This window comes from Mustela nigripes, chromosome 9 (assembly GCF_022355385.1).
Source record: "Mustela nigripes isolate SB6536 chromosome 9, MUSNIG.SB6536, whole genome shotgun sequence".
Classification (NCBI taxonomy): domain Eukaryota; kingdom Metazoa; phylum Chordata; class Mammalia; order Carnivora; family Mustelidae; genus Mustela; species Mustela nigripes.
Genome location: NC_081565.1, coordinates 51740199 through 51758383, shown reverse-complemented (window position 1 = coordinate 51758383; position 18185 = coordinate 51740199). Strand labels below are relative to the sequence as shown.

General features: G+C 39.1%; 1 protein-coding gene across 4 annotated transcripts in view; it reads right to left on the bottom strand.

Moving 5' to 3' along the window:
* BNC2 (basonuclin zinc finger protein 2) overlaps positions 1 to 18185 on the bottom strand; it is a 431315-nt gene that overhangs the window by 11202 nt on the left and 401928 nt on the right. For 2 of the 4 annotated variants that reach the window (XM_059411598.1, XM_059411600.1), the window contains 2 exons: positions 14802 to 16771; positions 14304 to 14369 (listed from right to left, as the gene is read on the bottom strand). In XM_059411598.1, the coding sequence (XP_059267581.1) occupies positions 14304 to 14369; positions 14802 to 16771 (2036 nt within the window). The remainder of the gene's footprint in view (positions 1 to 14303; positions 14370 to 14801; positions 16772 to 18185) is intronic. The other 2 variants (XM_059411599.1, XM_059411601.1) reach the window with 1 other exon arrangement.

Here is an 18185-nt window from a genome sequence, read left to right as displayed (position 1 = left end):
ACCCTTCCAAAAAATAAACCAATAAATAAATACACAGATACATAAAAGCTTCTTGATAATGGCAGAAGCTCTACATCTTGAAGAAGTAACTGTGATAATAGAAATGACCTAGAATGGCCAGTATAACATTCAACAGACCTCCTGATTATAATTAAAACATATGCAAGACCAAAATGAGTCACTCCATTTGGTGACAAGCATGGCAAATTTCTTAAGAGATGGTTGAGAGGTATGTGCCTCAGAGACAAGAAAGGCAGGAAAAGACTTCTCCACCTTTCCACACAAGACAATATATAGCACTCTGGGTGTTAAGGGGTAGAGGGGAGCAGCCCTCTCCACACTGCACTTAGGAAGGCTGAGCTTACCTTGTGATAATAAGATCAGCTTTCTAATCTTTTGCTAAATCGATCACAAAAGAAAGCAAGAATGAGAGACAGAGAGAGAGAAAGAGAGAGAGAGAGAGAGAGAGAAAACAAATTCACATTCTAGACATCTGGTTTAAAAAAAAACTTAAACAATAAAATAGGGATTTAAAATGTTCTGATCACAAAATCATTTTCTGTCATTAAGCGATCATCTCATATGCTGTCTTGATGATTTTCAGATCAGCTGTATAATCCAAAAATCATGAATCGAATTAAGATAAACTAAATTCACAGCATCATTATCATCCATAAATGAGTTCCACACAGATGCATGCGGGGTGGGGAGGGGCGGGGAGTATGCGAGTGATAAACAGAAGCTGTCCCCAGGGTCCCTGCTCTGACACTGTTGCTCCCCGTGTCCTGGGTGTCAGATGACAGATGACTCCAAGTGCAGTTGCTAAGCAGAGTGCAGGAAACACCTACTGTGCGGTCTCCACCCTGACATGCGGGTGTGACGCCCCCACACTTACTATAGGAATGTGGAAACAGAGTTACACTGCGTCTTATGACTCTATTGATAAAACAAACTGCCAACCATAAGTAGCCCGCAAAAGCCTACCCCTCTGTTTATTATTTTTAACACCCTCCCCACTTTAATTTCACAAGCACACATTTTATGACGACTGTAATCTAGAACTCCGTTGCTTCTCACACATCTGCAGTTACCACTTCCTAGATTCACTGCTGAGAAAACAGCAGCCAGACACACAGCAGTCACATCCAGACACACTGAATAAGGAAGAATAAATTAACATTGACAAGAGGACACACGGATCACCCAGATGGACACTTCTTTCCTAAGATGACTTGTGAAATTACACATCTCTACTGATATGTTACCAGGAAGAGATGTTTCTCTTCATTTCTCACTTACAGCAACAGAAATCTGTAATCTAATTAGATGATGTACCAGCCCTCAATATCTGTCAACCAAACGATGTGCAGAAATGTGTAGACCAGCTCTGGCACTCTGTTCAACAGTGTCCCTTTTCCGCTGTCAGCAGTACTGTTGGCCTCTGCTAATATAATTACATTGACTTTTATTCAATTAAGTGCCATCCCTTGCTTAAAAAAAAAAAAAGGCTATTTTATCAATTGATTCAGGTGTAATGCAATAATAAAGATGAACTCATGGCAGTGCATTAGCTCTGCTGTTCATAACTTCAGTACAAGGGTTCATTCATGGTAGTCGATTTCCATTATGCAACCACAGTTCCAGAGAATTGATTCTTTTATGCTCATTTCTTAATCTATTTCATTTTTGTTTAATAATCCTCCTAAATACCATATGCAAAACACTTGAAGTGGGGATGGGAAGAACAGGCTGTGGAAAGTCTGCTCACTCTTGTGATACCAGGCTTGGGAGATTTTCTAACAAACTCACATAGTAATGTTTGGGGGGTAAGAGGAAAAGCGAGAGGAGGAGAAAAAGAAGAGAGTCTTTAGAGAGTACGGATCCTGTTCCTCAAGAGGTTAGGTTCAGCCTCTACAGAGTAGACAGAAGGCAGCACTGGATCTTAACATAGACCAATTGCTGGACTCTGGAATCAGTCGATCCAAACCATTAGTTGTCATAAAACACCGTCCTCATGAGGAGATACAAAGACCTAGGGTTAATAGCAATTTATAAGTTCATTTGGATCAGCAAAATCAAAGAGGTAAAAAGAAAGGGAAGATGGAAGAGACACAGAAAGAACTCATGCCTACTGTCCATCAGATGGAGAGAAGGACTCTAAAATGGAGGAAGGCCAGAGAGTGCTGGAAATCAGAGAAAGAGCCCTCGCAGAGGAAGCAGTGTTGCAGATGTGTGTAATAAGTGGAAGGAACAATCTATGAAGGAACCCAGTTTTGAGTTTTCCAGAGACAGACAGTTTTCTTAGAAATGGACTTACTATGAATATTTATCTCCAGAAGAGAGAGAGAAATAATCTTTAGCAAAAATCTAGATTATATTCAAACTTATTATATGATACAAGATCATACACATCACGAAAGCTCTTTCTACTTGCTTTGATACTTGCTGCCGATACACAGATGTATATTGCTCTCATGGAAAAAAAAATGACTGGGATGGAGAGAGAAGATGAGGTCCTAGGCAGAAAGGGTAAGCATCTGGTCTTAATAGGGATTTGGTGTTAATGAATACAGACAGTACTACTTACTAAGGGAGGAGTCCAAAATGTAGCCCCAAGATGGTCATTTTCAAGACTACAAACTAAATCTCATTCAATCTCCAGCCTCCTGCAGTAAAGTAGAATACTTTGCACATAGGAGATACTTGAAAGTACGTTTATTTGCCTTCTATCAATAATATGCATAAGTCGTAAAGAAGTTTCTCCCAAAATATACTGTAGAAGAGAAAACAATGATCCCAAGATTGGAACCATGTAACAGAATATTTAAGAAAAGGCAGTGGTTATACAGCAAAGGGTAATTCTGGCCCTATTAATACCCTAGTGTGTACACAGAAACACTATGTAGATTAAGGCATGACACAGTCCTGTAACTTGGACTTGCTTGGAATTACAACTACTTTCTCTGAGCCTCTGTACTCTTTCCTACACCTTCCACTCTGTGAGTTTACAAAATGCCTTTTGAAAACTAAGATTATCCTTAAGAGCAAAAAGTAAGGATGCCTTGGGTAGGAGAAGTCATGAAACCAAACTTAACACTTTGAAATGCTGAGTGGAAGTACTCTTACTGGACTAAAGTGGACCACCATTCTTTTTGTTTCTTTAATAAAAAATTTTACTTATGTCAATTATATCTCAATTAAAAAAATAAAACTTTACAATGCATCCACAGAAGACATCAAATTAATCAAACACAGCTAAGTAAATACATAAATACAAAGTGAGAGAAAATAAGAGAGAAAAACAAGTCTTGCTGGGCACTTCCTTTTTCATGTCTCTCTTGTTCCAATGCCCAGTTCAACTAATACAATGTTTGACTTGTAAAAATTAAAGTTAAAAACATTTAAAAGAAAAAGTGCTTCGAGGTTTTAACTTTGACTTGGATATATACGGAAGGAACTTTTTTTTTAAGGAAAAATTTCATGTTCAAATTAGAAAATCAGAATGTAGTAGTCAAAATGGTGAATGGTGAATCAGACCATAGGTTACATGAGAAGTTCAACATCTAAATCTTAATTCTTTATCAGTTTTGAAGCATTCTAAACTCAGTGAAACAAAATACTTGATAAATAATTACAATATCTCAGGCAAAATAGAATTGAGGCTCCATATTGGATTAATTTTTGTCTTTATTTTCTTGCTTATGTTTGCCACTCAACACACACACACACTCACACGCCCCTCAAATTACATTGTCCAGATTGATTATGATGTATACATAACAGATACCCAAAAAAATGGTGTGTGTGTGTGTATTTATATACATATGCATATATGCTAGAGAAATAAACTTATAGCCATTTTGGAAAAACCTAGATGCCAGATTTCAATGTACTGTGGGATACTGAATCATCAACACTCCTTAACAGAAATGTACATCATCTATCCAAATCCACAGAAATGAAAAATTAAAACCTCTGCCCCTCATTAATTCTCTTCTTATCTGGATTGCTCTGACATTATCTGTTGTATTTAACTCCTCACAATTTTTGTATTAATGGTAGGAGGCTTACAGCTCTGTGAGTTAAATCACATTTTTTGATAGTACACATTTCTGCAAAACTAGTAGTTGTTCTATAGGCAATTATCTAAAGACCCTCTCCAGAAGAGCTGAAAACCATCTCTAGCTCACACACACACACACACACACACAAACTGAATGTACAGTTTTAGTGAATGCTCAAGAAAAAACAAAACAAAACAAAAGTACATATTAAATGTAAGAAATAAAAGCTAAGCAAATTCTTGCAAATTAAAACTATGAAATTCAGTCACTTCAATTTCTTTCAATATAAAACAAATCATCCATACTGGTCACGCAGACAGTTCCCTCTACATTCAAATTATTCACTTGAAGATAAGCTCCCACCAAACTCTTTAGGGGTTTAGCTAATTTACTGCACAGATACGGCACGTCTGTTGTAATAACAGGTAGGATGTATTGGGGTCGACCATTTATCAGAATTAGACTTCTTTTCTCAATTCCCAGTGAATTATGCTGCCTACATGACTCCCCTCTCTCTGAGCCTGCCATCCCCTCACGGCCCCTAATGTGGCAGGCAAACAAAATTGACAGTCTCATCTTGTCAACAAGGGGCGATTCTCCTGAGAAGCCATTTAACTTTGCCGAGGAAGCAATGTATTAATGTGCATGTCCCAGCAATGTTAATCATCTTCAAGCTTCCGACCTAACTTTGACGTGAACGAAATCACCAAATTTGTTTACTAAATGAATCGTAATATGCTAATAAGAAAGCATGACATATATGGAAAAGCCAAACAGATGGTTTGTTTACTCCACTTTGCAACTTTATAAATGTTGTAACTCTGAAGATGTTAGTGAGAATTATTGGTTTGTTGGCAGAGGCAAACGTGTCTTTCGCATACTAAATCTGGCGCTACAGTTAGAAAACAATTTGTCATTGCTGTGGAATGCATAAAAAATGTTAATGTAGTAATGGCATTTGGGAAGGCAGATTGGTAGATGGAAAATGCCGGATGCTCAGGTTAAGTGTAGAATTGATATCCAACAGCCCTGTTCCCTAACCATTTTACTTTTGAGTTGCATCTGACACATCAAGGCTTCTCCAGGGTGCTGATTGAATTCAATAGGTACCTGTTGCATTGTAACGTGAGAGGAGTGCTACACTGTGAAGAGGGTTATGTTTTCACAGCATTCAGAAATGTTCTCAGTTAGGCAGCTCATATGGTGCTCAGTTTACTACTATTGATGGGAAGAAAAAAGGCCATGAACACTGACGTCTTTTAAGGAATGAAACAAATCTGAGTTCTAATACACACACACACACACACACACACACACACACCCCTGGATGAACTAAACCTCAAATCTTCCAACCCTTGTGTTAATGGTCTGACTTTAATAAAGAGCCTAGAAGACCTATGTCTAAAATAATAGGAACACATTTTTCTCTTGAAAATTTTCTGCCATTTAAAAAGTAAGCATTCTTTTTTAATACAATGTGAAACCTCTATTTCTTTCTGAGATCATTTTCAAAGGAAATACTTCCTAAGACCAAATATTCAAAATGTTTTACATTATTAAAATGGTTAATTTAAGAGAAGAATAAATGAAACAAGATGGGATTGGGAGGGAGACAAACCATAAGTGACTCTTAATCTCACAAAACAAACTGAGGGTTGCTGGGGGGAAGGGGGTTGGGAGAAGGGGGGTGGGGTTATGGACATCGGGGAGGGTATGTGCTTCGGTGAGTGCTGTGAGGTATGTAAACCTGGCGATTCACAGACCTGTACCCCTGGGGATAAAAATATATTATATGTTTATAAAAAATAAAAAATTAAAAATTAAAAAAATGGTTAATTTAAGAACTTTTAAAAAGTTAAGACTAGGACTCTTAGAGATTCCCAATTTTATAGACCACCAGTATTATCATTTAGCTATGGCCTTATCTGGAATTCTATGTTAAAAATGAAACTATTTAAGATATATGAACAAGGGTGCCTGGTTTAAACACTCTGCCTTGAGCTCAGGTCATGATCCCAGGGTCCTGGGATCAAGCCCCGCACCGGGCTCTCTGCTTAGCAGGAAGCCTGCTTCCTCCTCTCTCTCTTCCTCCTCTCTGCCTACTTGTGATCTCTGTCAAATAAATAAATAAAATCTTAAAAAAAAAAAAGATACATGAACAAAAAGAATGTGCAAAATCTAATTTGTGTTCTTGGTTAAATAATGTCAAACGTACCAATGAAAACTTTAACTCACCAGCAATGTACCTATGCCATTAAACATCTCAATTTTTAGAAACACTCAATTTTTGTGAAATTATTTTTACTTTTTATTCACATGAGCATAGGGAAAGCAGAATTTTATGTTAAAATATCTGCTTATTTCTCTCAATATTATGAGCCATAACCCCCAACTTCTCAGTCCTACATATCGAGACTACCACTAATCAAGTGGGATTTCCATATAGTGCTGAAATCTTTACCCACCTGCAAAAGAGAAATGAGAGAACAAAGTGATCTAAAGAAACCACTGAGTTCATCTTGCTGCCCAAGGATCACTTCAGAGCAAGAGACATTAGCAGCTGTCCCTGGCGCTTATATCTCATTTGAAACATCTCCTCATTCCTGACCAACAAAGAAAATTTCAATAAAGTACTTTTACTGGTTTAACAACAGGGAGCTCCTGGGATTGTCAAAGTGCTAAGCCTTTTCCAAGGAGAGAAAAAAATCAGCAGCTCGAATATAATTAACCTTCTATTCTCAATGCAAATGGCCATGCACAGGAGCTCTGCAGTCTATTAGCAAAGTTATAATGGCCAACAGGCAGAAGCAAAATTGGTCAAAAAGTTGGCTGCTGCTGTCATATTTTTGGAATTATGATTAATGGCACTAATAATGTGGATGATTACTGATATGTGTATCTCCAGCAGTTTATCATATTGCTCTGGCTGCCTACGTCCACAATAAACAGGATGCTATCATTTACCTCTTTATTGAAGGCAATCCTTCTCTTGAAGGAGCATATTCTAATTACTTCGTAATGTTTTATGTCTTAAACATTTTGCAGCTCTGGACCTTGCCAACTGCTTCATGTCTACCATTGATTAATTACTGAATGTTTAATCAAAATTTAGAATCTAATGTAGTCATTTATGAGCACACTGCAGTGCCAAAGTAGTTAGGCTTTGCTCCCAAGTTTGGAGAGTGTTGGGTTCAAAATCAAATCCCAGCTATGTATGAGGATCCAAGAATTTCACCTTGGGTGCTCTGAGGTTGCCAATTCTATCTCTGCTGATGAATGGAAGGTAATCTAACTACAGGGTAAATAGCATCTTTCCCCACCCTCTCCCTACCGGTTTTCCTATCCTCTTTCCCCAGTTCCCTAATCGACAGAGCAGCGCCATTGGCTGCTTCTGAGAACAAGACAGTCCTCGTGAACAACCATCACGAGAACATAGTTTTGAAGTGGTTAAACAAGTGAAAAATAATTTGCTGGGACAAATACATGAGTTTTTTTTTTAATGTGGATTTTTTATGGTACTGTCATACAACCATTCACCGTTGAAGTTAAGTGTTTTTTTAATACCATTACTGAACTGCTGAAATGGATGCTAATATAGCTTGGAGTGCTAATGTCAAGTCCTGGTAATAAAAAAGACAGACTGCTGAATGAAATAATTTCAAGTAAAAAATAGAACAAAAGTGCTCTCTCTCTTGCTCTCCGCTTTTATTGAATTGGGACTGACTGAGCCAATTGCTTTAGAAGTCTGTAAAACACAATTACTAGTGAGCGAACTGACCCACCAGTGCCCCCTCAGTGACAGAGTGGGCTAAAAAGGCAGCAGACTCAGAGCGGCTCTCCTCAGCTGGCCACCGGACCGAAGAGGCTGCCTTCTGAGCGTCCGTCATGCTCCTTGTCCCAATCTGTCTCTTTTTACTTACAAAATCCAGTTATTTCCCATCAATGTGATAAAGTAACTTCATACATTACTTTCCAAGATGAACATGTCTGTTCTGGCAATTAAGGATGATCGGTCTTTTGATATTCTTATTTATGTGGATGTTTATGTATAAACACACATATACATTACGTGGATGCATTTAGATTAGGACGTTAGCATATTTTTTGAATAGCTGGTAATAATTCAGATTGATAAATGCTCTAGCAAAAGTGAAGCATCACTTATATATGTTCAGCTGGAAACACTTGGCTTTTTTTTTTTTCCCAAGGTAAAGTCAAAATAATTAGAGCAAGCAAGAAAAAGAATTGAACCAGAAGTGGGTAACATTTTTCCCCCTAGTTAATAAAAGAAGTAATAAACTCCATAAAGTACTAGAGTTAAGATCACTAACACTTCAGGCATAACAGCTTTTTACCAGGAATTTACAACTTCTGTTTTAATTCAAGCAGCTTGCATTGGGACATAAAATTGAGGTATTTTTTAAAAGTGTAGTTTTATGTTAAGTAACTGAAGAAAAATTGTCCTTTCCTACAAAGTAGTCTTTCCTCTTCTTTCATAGCCTGCTTCTTTCTCAAACATGCATGTACATGTACACACACACACACACACACACACACCCCACGGCACTCAAGAACTGAAGTTACCAAATCCCTTTTTTATGACATTGTAATTTTTTGGCAAGTGTAAACTCCTTTCATATTCTGCCACATTCATTTATTTGAAGCTTGTGGGAGTCTTAGAGCAAAACATTAAATTATTTCTGAGGCTTTAGAAAAAAGAGAAAAGAAATGCTTTCTAGCCCGACCCTCACTAAGAAATTTCAGCAGAGAGAGGAAAGTCTCCCTTCCTCTTAGCACAACAACAAATGATCACTCACAGCAAGAGAGCTGGTAAGAAGCCTTTCACCTGAGAGAGAACCACTCTGGACAACACTGATACTATCGACTGCTAATTCACACTTTCAGTGTGAATGGCCTCCGTTTTTTAAAAAGAAAAGATTATCTACAGGAACAAGTATCTTGAATAATTATGTAGAAGAATAATTATGACCAGACCAGTGAAGTCTATCACGGTGTCAGGTAGATGGAGGCAGGCCCCAGAGAGGTGGAAATCAGGAAGATGATCCTTCCAAGGTGTTGCCAATCGTGAAAAATACTGCCTCTGTGAACTCCGTATGCGCATTCTGTTCTAACTGCAACTTTTACCTGAATTTTCAAGATAATGCTGGCAAGAGTAACAGCCTGTTCCTTTCAAAGAGAGGGTAAGAATAAGCAGTGTGTAGGAAGCATGTTTGTGCTAAGGAGGTTATGTATTGATAAGAGATTTAATGTAACACTCACTCATCAATAGGAATGTGTAAGCATCTCTTTGTCACTCATTCACCATTCAGCTGTGTTGTCTGTTTGGTACTCAGTCTGGAAGACGGTGGAAGTGACTGGTGTGGTTCTAGGAGTGGAGGAGTGAAAGGTCAGCAGAGGCTTAAATGAGCTTGTCTTACATCCAGCTGGGCCAGCAGGAGATCATTAGGAAGATCCGAGGCTCACTTTAGGCTTGTCAGAGTCTCTCCCCATGATACAAGGAGACCGTTTTGCTCATTGCTCTTCTCCCAGTATATAAAAAGAACCCCAGAGACAGGAATGACACCGAAGTTTATCTTACTACCAAAGTTTTGCTTGAGGAAGGCACAACTAGCAATTACTCAGAAGGGGGATTTATTTTGTTTGTTTCCCTTTGATGGAAAGGAATGGAGATAAGTACAAAAGACCTATTGATTTGCGGGCTTTTATTGTGAAACCAAATAGCATAAAGGAGGGGAAATCTCTTCCTCAACATTTAAGTGTCAGAGGACCTGCACAACGTCACTTTATAAAAGATTTTTGGAAAAGGAGAGTTTCAGTTTGACTGGCAAACTTACAGGAAATGAAATGCCTTAAAATGTTCTCTTCTTGTACTTGAAGAAAATTAACACGCTGTATTTGACGGCTAATTATATGAAGGCAAATATACTAATAGTTACCTCAAACTGGTGCTAAGTGGCTCATTTCTTGAAGGTAGTGAGATCATGTGCATTTATTGAAAATCTCTCTTTAGAAAAGTTCTAAGTTTCCAAACATAGAGAATGATGAAAAAAATGGATGTTGTCGTTGAGAAGGTGATAACAGGAGGCAGGTAGCACGTTTTCGCATCTTCACCTCTGTCGTTAATGTATGCAGTGGCTCATCAGAGGTAGCTCATGTTAATTTATTCCTGCACACCTGTACAGGGCTGGAAGTCAGGTAATCAGACAGGCAAAAACTATACATCTCTGCTTTTTAGCTACAGCTACCCAGAGGCCTATATAAGAACAAATTTAGTTCTGGAGACATCAGCAGGTTTTAATAAACCAAATACAGATGTCTTCCTCCATACAAATCAAGAAGTTTACATGTTTAAATCTGGACTGATTTAACTAGCAATCAAAGAGAAGGTTCACACTTGGCACCAATGGTTGCCTCATATTTATTTATAAATCACCCTAAGCAAATATTATTTTGTTTTTAAATTTATTCATGGGGCTGTATCATCTTTCCTACACCTTGAAGATTAAACATACATGCTTACCTTTCTAATAAAATTTAAGACAAACTCTGGCCATCAGTGGCTGCTATTCGCAGAAGGGAGCAATGAAGATGGTAAAGACCATGGAAGACGTAAAACAAAGGGACACATAGTTCTTTCTGGGCAGATCACCTTGTTGCTGTGTGCAAAGTCTTCATTTTAATTGAGGGAGTCTTAGCATTGCCAATCACTAAAACAGGTATGAATAGATTTTAAGGTATTAGCAAATGATAAGAAATTCTAGGAAAGAGGACCGAAGGGCATTTATTTGTTATTGTTGTTTTGATACAAACCAAATGTTACTTATAAATGGGCTTCCCTTATAAACAGGTGATCCATGACTGTTTCGCCCCAGGATGGAAATTCAAGACAGATGATGAGAAATGACCAAAGGTAAACTAGGCCCAGCCAATTTTGACTACGACATGTCTCCAAGAAAATTTCCTTTATGAAGACTAGGCTTGCTTTAAGCCAGTTATAATCTCTTCTTCCCAGGGAGTTTTTCATGTGCATACTTCAAAACGGAGAGTCAGCTTCCTGATCCTTTAAAGAACAGTATCTTAATAGCAGAAAAGTCAAGGGATAAACAAGGAAGGAAGGAAGGAAGGAAGGAAGGAAGTTTAGGAGAGCGTCAGGTCTAACACTACACCACATTATCAGTTAATAGTTAAACACTTTAGTAATCACCTTATCATGCCATAGTTCTTCACAGAGACAATAATATACATTTCACTTCCATAACTCAGAATGAAAATGATTCCATAGCCACCTAGTGACTAGATGAATTGATCTTTGTGTACACTGCTCTCTATCATTAGTGTGGAATGGTACTCTTTGCTCTTGAATTTATTACACTCACACTCAGTCACAACTGTATAAAAAAAGGATACCCTCAACACTGTGCTTAGAAACTTCAACCCTAACAAACCATGCCTGGAACCCCCTCTTCCCTGCCGCCACAGCTTCTCCCTTTGTATGACTTTAGACAAAGAACATTTTTGCTTTTCAAAAAGCCTTCAACTTGATCTTATAAAATCTAGAAAGACCATGAGCAAAGACCTGGACATCTCTCACTGCAAAATGGAAAACACATTATTTAATATCTTTCTACTTATATCTGACTAACATGTCTATTTGAAGACCAAAAACGCAATTCCCTTGTGTATAGCCATTTTGGAAAAAGCCAAGAAGATCTGGGTATCACTTCTGTAAGATGTTCTAAGACCAAAGACTAGAAGACTGCTTTTATAAACAGAAGGAAGAGAGTTATTCTGTTAATTTTATCACTACACATCCTGTAGCCTTGCACACTTCAACCCCCACTCGAAATCCCCTCTAATGCTTTATTTGCACAAGGAAGACGTTGTGGAGTCAAGGATGGATGAATCAAGACTCTGGGGAAAGGAAAGACATAGGCCTGAGGACAGCAGGATTAAAGGCAAAGAAGGGTTTCTGTTTGGGAACGTCTGTTGGCTCAGAGAAATGTAAGAAAATCTGTCTTAGCTTCATCATGAACTGAAGAAGAAAAAAGCAGGGAACCAGATTCCTGGGGCTCTCGTGACTAATACAGCAAAAGGAAAGAGAAAGGGGGAAGGCTGAGTCCAAGTGGTAGATGGGAGATATGGTCCAAGAGGCTCTGTGAAACAGCAGATTAAGGATTGGAAGCAGTGATGGTGACTGGCTGAAATGGGAGGTTGGTTATGTGTGAGCTCACTCTGCAGAGATGCAGGAAGAGGTAGTGTCCCCAGCGGCATCGCTGTTTCTGGTTGTGTGGTGGTTTGAGTCATAGACTCAACAAGGATGAACACTTTTTTTTTTAAGGGAAAAAAATGTCAAAATTAAAGCATCTTAGTTTCTGAGAAGTTTTTAACCTGGGACCCAGAAATGTGAGCATTCTTGAAAAGCAAAACTTCAAGGGAGAGTCAAAAAGCTTCCTTTGCATGGTTTGCTTTTTCTTCATTTATCATGTATTACACAGCTCCAGAATTATAAAGATTAGCTGTGATGTGCGATTTCACCCAAACGAAATGTATCACCTGTCTTCTGAGGTTTGCTATCTCCTGTGTGACTGAACACACATGGGAGAGTATCTGTATCTGCTTCTCTAGAACATCCAGTTACCCTACCCTAGACACTTCTTCTAAATCTCCATATGGCTAGTCATCTGCCAACCTCCTAATCCTTAGAAAAATGGAGATTGAAATATTCTCCTGCTATTTATAAATGTTTTTCCTTAGACAAACCACCCTTTCAACAGCACTTCCTTATGCATTAGGACATAAAAACACAAGTGCTTGTGTTTTCTAGTGGTTTGACATAAATGAAAGCACCACGCTTTGGATGTTGTAGCCTTTTGGTCCCAAAGCCATTTATGCCCGTGTTATGACTTGCAGTATTTTCAGCAAACCAACTAAAACTGTGATAGGAATTCATGCAAATAAGCTTAAATTTTGGCTTGTCTTCAAACACTCCATTTCCATAAATATTTTATGCAGGTTTTCATGAGTCTTTTATTTTTGTTAAAAAAAAATCCAATGCATTAACCTCATTATCACAAGTGCACTATTTCAAATATAAAAGAATGAATATTGCTCACAAACTTGGGGGTGGGGGATTGTGTCGAGTAGTATATTTTATTATTCAAATTACAGCTATCTTATCTGCTGTATTCTGGTACTGTGAACTGGTAACTCAGAACTGAAAAGGACTTTGTGACTGTAAACTGTTTTTACAGAACATGGCAAAGGGGTGTGGGAGAGAAGGCTGGGGAAGGTGAAATCTTAGAGAATACAGATTTCTCTTCAAAGCATGTTTTGGGCATGTTGAGTATAAAGAGAGCCACTTACTTTTCTCAGAAATTTTGCTTTTAAATGGATTGGGCCTCTTGCATTTCAGTACTATGGAAAATATTTTTTTAACTTTTATTTTTAAAAAGATTTATTTTTTAAATGCGTAGAATGAAACCAAATATTCTAGAAGGAGGTTGCCACTTTTCAGTGGTACTTTTGTTTTCTGTTACTTTGTCAAAGGATCTACCCATTGATTAAGTGCGAGAATTTGGGGGATGGCTATTTGGAAACTTTCCAGTTAATTCTGTTTCTTCTACTATACTGATTTTTACCATGTAATGAAATTTTTTCTAAAAATATTTTAAAAGGCAGCATAAAACCAAAAACCCACATTGGACAGAAGAGGAAGAATTAACTGGTGTGTGACTTCGGTTTGGGCTGGTGTATTATGTAAATGATCTGCCTGCAAGCTTATCTCGAGTGTAGGATGACTGTGTTACCCCACCACTGACCACCTTGACACATTCCATTTATATTACATTTTCTTTAGGCTTGAAAAAGAACATTGGAGGTTTAAGACCAGCTGCTTCTGTTTAAACCCAACTGTTTCAGAGCTGTAGCCACATAGCCAAGGTCTGATGTCATCTCAAGGCTGGACATAATATATTCTAACCGATCCTAAAAGTATATGCATGTCTCCCCTTCTGTGCATAATTCCCACGATAAACTGTATTTTAGAGATGTGCTAAAAGATACCGTGAAGTTAAAATAAAGAAACCCATACCACCATACCATTTCCCCACATTAAATAACTATTTTGGTCCCACTTTCTTCCGATATTTTCATGACTCTTACAAGAATTCAAGGACACACTAAATACTCATGTAAGAATGATAACATTTCTGGTTATACCTACGGAGATGCAGGCTGTCTCGATGTCCTGGACCTATGGTTCTTTCCATCCGTAAATTTCTGTTTCTATATTGGATAAATATGTGTGTATGAAGATAATATATTGATTTAATTAAAAAGCCACAAGGCAAAGCAGAAATATATATAACAGAAGCTGCGGCTTCTACGTGAAGCTTCATGAGGAAGCAGGGAACTGTGTACATAGTTAACTTATTCACACCTAGATGCATGGGGAAACATACACACACACATACACAGAGCACAGAGAAAAATGGCGTGCATTACTGGGTAAGATGGCACATGATTCTGCATGCTTAGTCATAACAAGCACCAACTGCAACAATCCTTCATGAGCATGGCAGCTTGGTTATCTCATGGTCATTGCAGACAATCTTTACAGTGCATCAAAAACATCTTAGTTGGATTTTTTTAATGCTAAGTCCAGCATGACTGGCACCCTCCACCCCCAGCAGGAGCAGCCAATGGAGATTTACTGACCTGTCTCTGCTTCGGCGAGAGGGGAAGGCAGCATTGCAGCCAGCCACTGTGCACACATGCATCTCTTTTAAGTGAACATTCCTGTAGTGAAGCTTCACACTGTAGGAGCTTTTGAAACTCTTCTTGCACACGTAACAGATTTTGGGGTCTGGGCTAGAACACAGGTCCCCTTCTGGGGAGAACTTCTGAGGGCTGCCATAATTCAGAGACGATGTAAAACTTTCATGCAGGGCTGCCATGCTGGCTCCCCCACCGTTGTACAGTCCATACTGGCTCATGTAAAACATGTCGTAAGTGGGATCTGTGAATTCTTCCTTCACCTTGATGACATCCTGGTGAGAGGGCTCACTGTGGTTCTCATCAGGCCTCTCACTGCTCATCAGGACTTTTTCGCTCACTTCACTGTGAATGTGCTCATCCCCTTCCATGGACTCCTCGCCTAGTTTGGGCTCTGAAGACTCAGACTCATTCTCATAGTCCCGCTCAGGTTCTTGGTCCTCAGAAGTCATGCTGTCAGCCCTTCTTATTTCAGTCCTTGAAATGCACCGGGTCCTGCTGTGTTTAGAAAAGTCCTTCACAGACATGCCTGGACTCATCTCCTCTTGGGAGTGGCAATGATTGTCATGGCTCACGTCGTTGACCACAGCTCCACCATCGTTGGGGTCATCATCTTCATCATCAAACTCATCAGCAGTATCAATGATCTCCTTCTCAATCTTCACAGGCATGCTGGACTTCCTGGGCTTCTTCTTGGGCGCCAGGTCGGCACTGGGCTCGTGAGTGGCCATCATCACTACTGGTGCTGTGGGCTCAGAAGGTGGTGGGGGGTGCTGCTCGATGGTACCAGTGGCTGGAATGATGGGACTGGTCGGGAGGGAGGTTGGAGGACTCACCATTTCCCCTGGAGTGAGTAAACTTCTATAAAATGGAGGAACTGGCTGTACAGTCTTTAGCCCAGAAAACACCAGCTGGCTAGGCAGAGGATTCTGTAAGACTGGGTCTAGTGGGGGAGTGGTAAAACCCATTGGGGGCCGGCCAGGGCTTGTGAGTGTGAGATTTGATTTTGTACTTGCTATGACAGGGGTGGCAGCTCCTGATGTGGCCCGAATTAAATCTTTGTCTCGGTTATTTCGTAGCATGGGCATGTGGAGGCGAGGATTAGGGTTTGCGCTGTGGCGATTCCGGCTTCGGAGGGAGCTAAAGACCATGTTGCAACCTTCGATGGTACATCGGTGTTTGATCTTCAGGTGAACAGCATTATAATGAATTTTGAGAGTACCTTTGTCATAGAATGTCTTCCCACATGCGTTACAAAACACTCTTCCTTTCCTAGAGGCTGAACCCATCCTTCTCATCCGGTGAATCCGGAAGGAGCTTTTTGGGTGTTCAGTCTTGGTCAGATCACTGACTGGGGCAGAATTCTGAATGGGAGATACGCAGGCTGGCTCGGTTTTGGGCTCCACATTAGTAATGCTGGTCAGGGCATTTCTATTGGGTGTCTGATCATTCTTATAAGGTGTGGGAGATACTTCAGATTCACTGCTCTCGTTGTATTCATTCTGGGTTGAAAGGCTTGGTTCCCGCAGCCTTAGTCCCGGTTGCTCTAACAGTAACCCATTTGGAGGCAATCCTAGCAGTGGGGCCGAGACTGGGTTTATGTACTGGAATGGAAGCAGAAATGCGAGGCTGTTGGGGATGTTTTCAAAGTGATGAATGCTGGAAGGGTTGCTGTTCTCTAGGTGAGCAAGAAGGCTGGGACTCCGGGTGCGATTATTGCTCTCAATGAAAGTCCTTATGTCTGAGTCTGTCTTTGAAGATGGTACAGCTACGGCCTGCCCTTCTTTCTCCTGAATTGCCATCAGCTCCACAATGGACTTCGTTTCTCCGAACCGCAGAAACTGCTGAAGGGTGATGATTTCCTCTTCTCGAGACATGATGGCCCAACGGTCCAGTACCTTGCCGGCAGCATCCTAGAAGCCACATCAAAGAAACAACAAAGATAAACACAAAAACTTACTGATTGTGCAAAATTATTCAATGCAACTGAAGTGCTCTACCTGCTCATGAAACACGGAGAGCAACAGCAGAAAACACACAAGCCCCGTTCATAAAAGTGAACCTACAAAGCAAACTTTTCTGCCATGCAATTGCAGTAATTAGAGTCACAGTTAGAGAAACAGATTTGAGTTTAACGTCAAAGCAAACAAAATGTAGACCACTGGGGCTCTGTGATCTAACATGCCTTCGCTACTGCTATTTTAACAACAACGGTCTATACAGAATGCAACTACTTAGCACACATTAGTATAAGACGTGAACTCTTGCTGTGCAACCCAGTAAAAATGCAAAAAATGGTACCAGAATCTGTATTAAATAGAGATACCATAGGAATGGATTAAGTATATTTTGTGAAATTTACCTCCTTGACACAAGCAGATGATACTGGCTTCAGTGATGAAAATTCCTTTAAATAGGAGTTATTATATAACTTTCTGAATCAAAATGATGAAAAATGGAGCTTTGCTGTCTATACTTCCATTACTAAATGGTATTTTTCTCTCTTTAATGGCTGTATTTTAGTGTCATTTACTAATAGACAATCTCATAAGGAAAAACAGTGATTGTACTTTTCCTGAAAATTGATTGTAATCCTAGGCTTCAAAGTTTGAGTTAGACTTTAAGTATTTGACTTTTTATGATCTTGTTATAAGTGACAGTTATAGATATTTAGAAAGTAAATATGTGATGGATTTAGATAGAATAAATGTGTAAAAATGTTTTCTCTTAACATCCTCCTCTGATAGCAAAGGGAGTCCACAGAGAATACACATCAGTAATCACCAGACTATGTGTTGTTAAATATACATTAAAAAGCATTTCACACTTTCATTTTTGCTAGTAACTATGAGATTTGCCTGGAGGTAGGACTTAAAAATCCTGCAATGTAATGTCAGGCAATCCACTTCAGCATGGGCTGGGAGAAATGTATTCAAATGCTTAAATAATGACTCCATCATTTTCTAGAGCACAGCTTCTTCCTAACCAGGTCGGGACACTTCCACAACCTGTACTTGCCTCAACCTGCCTATCAATGTAAGGAAGCATATAATCTTCTTAAAAAAAAATAATATTAGAGACTTATTAATTACAAAGAGAAAAACCATAATGTTAAATGGAGAAACCCAGCAGACACCACCTTACCCAAGTAACCAAAGTCAACATCACCAGCGGTATCATCATGTACCTCCTGATATATACTGAGAAGTGTATGTCATCCTTTTCTTGTTAAAAAAAAAAAAAAAAGTATAACCTCAATCTAAATCAAGAGAAAACATGAGATAAAGCAAAATCAAAGGGCATTCTACAAAACAGTTGCTAGTACTT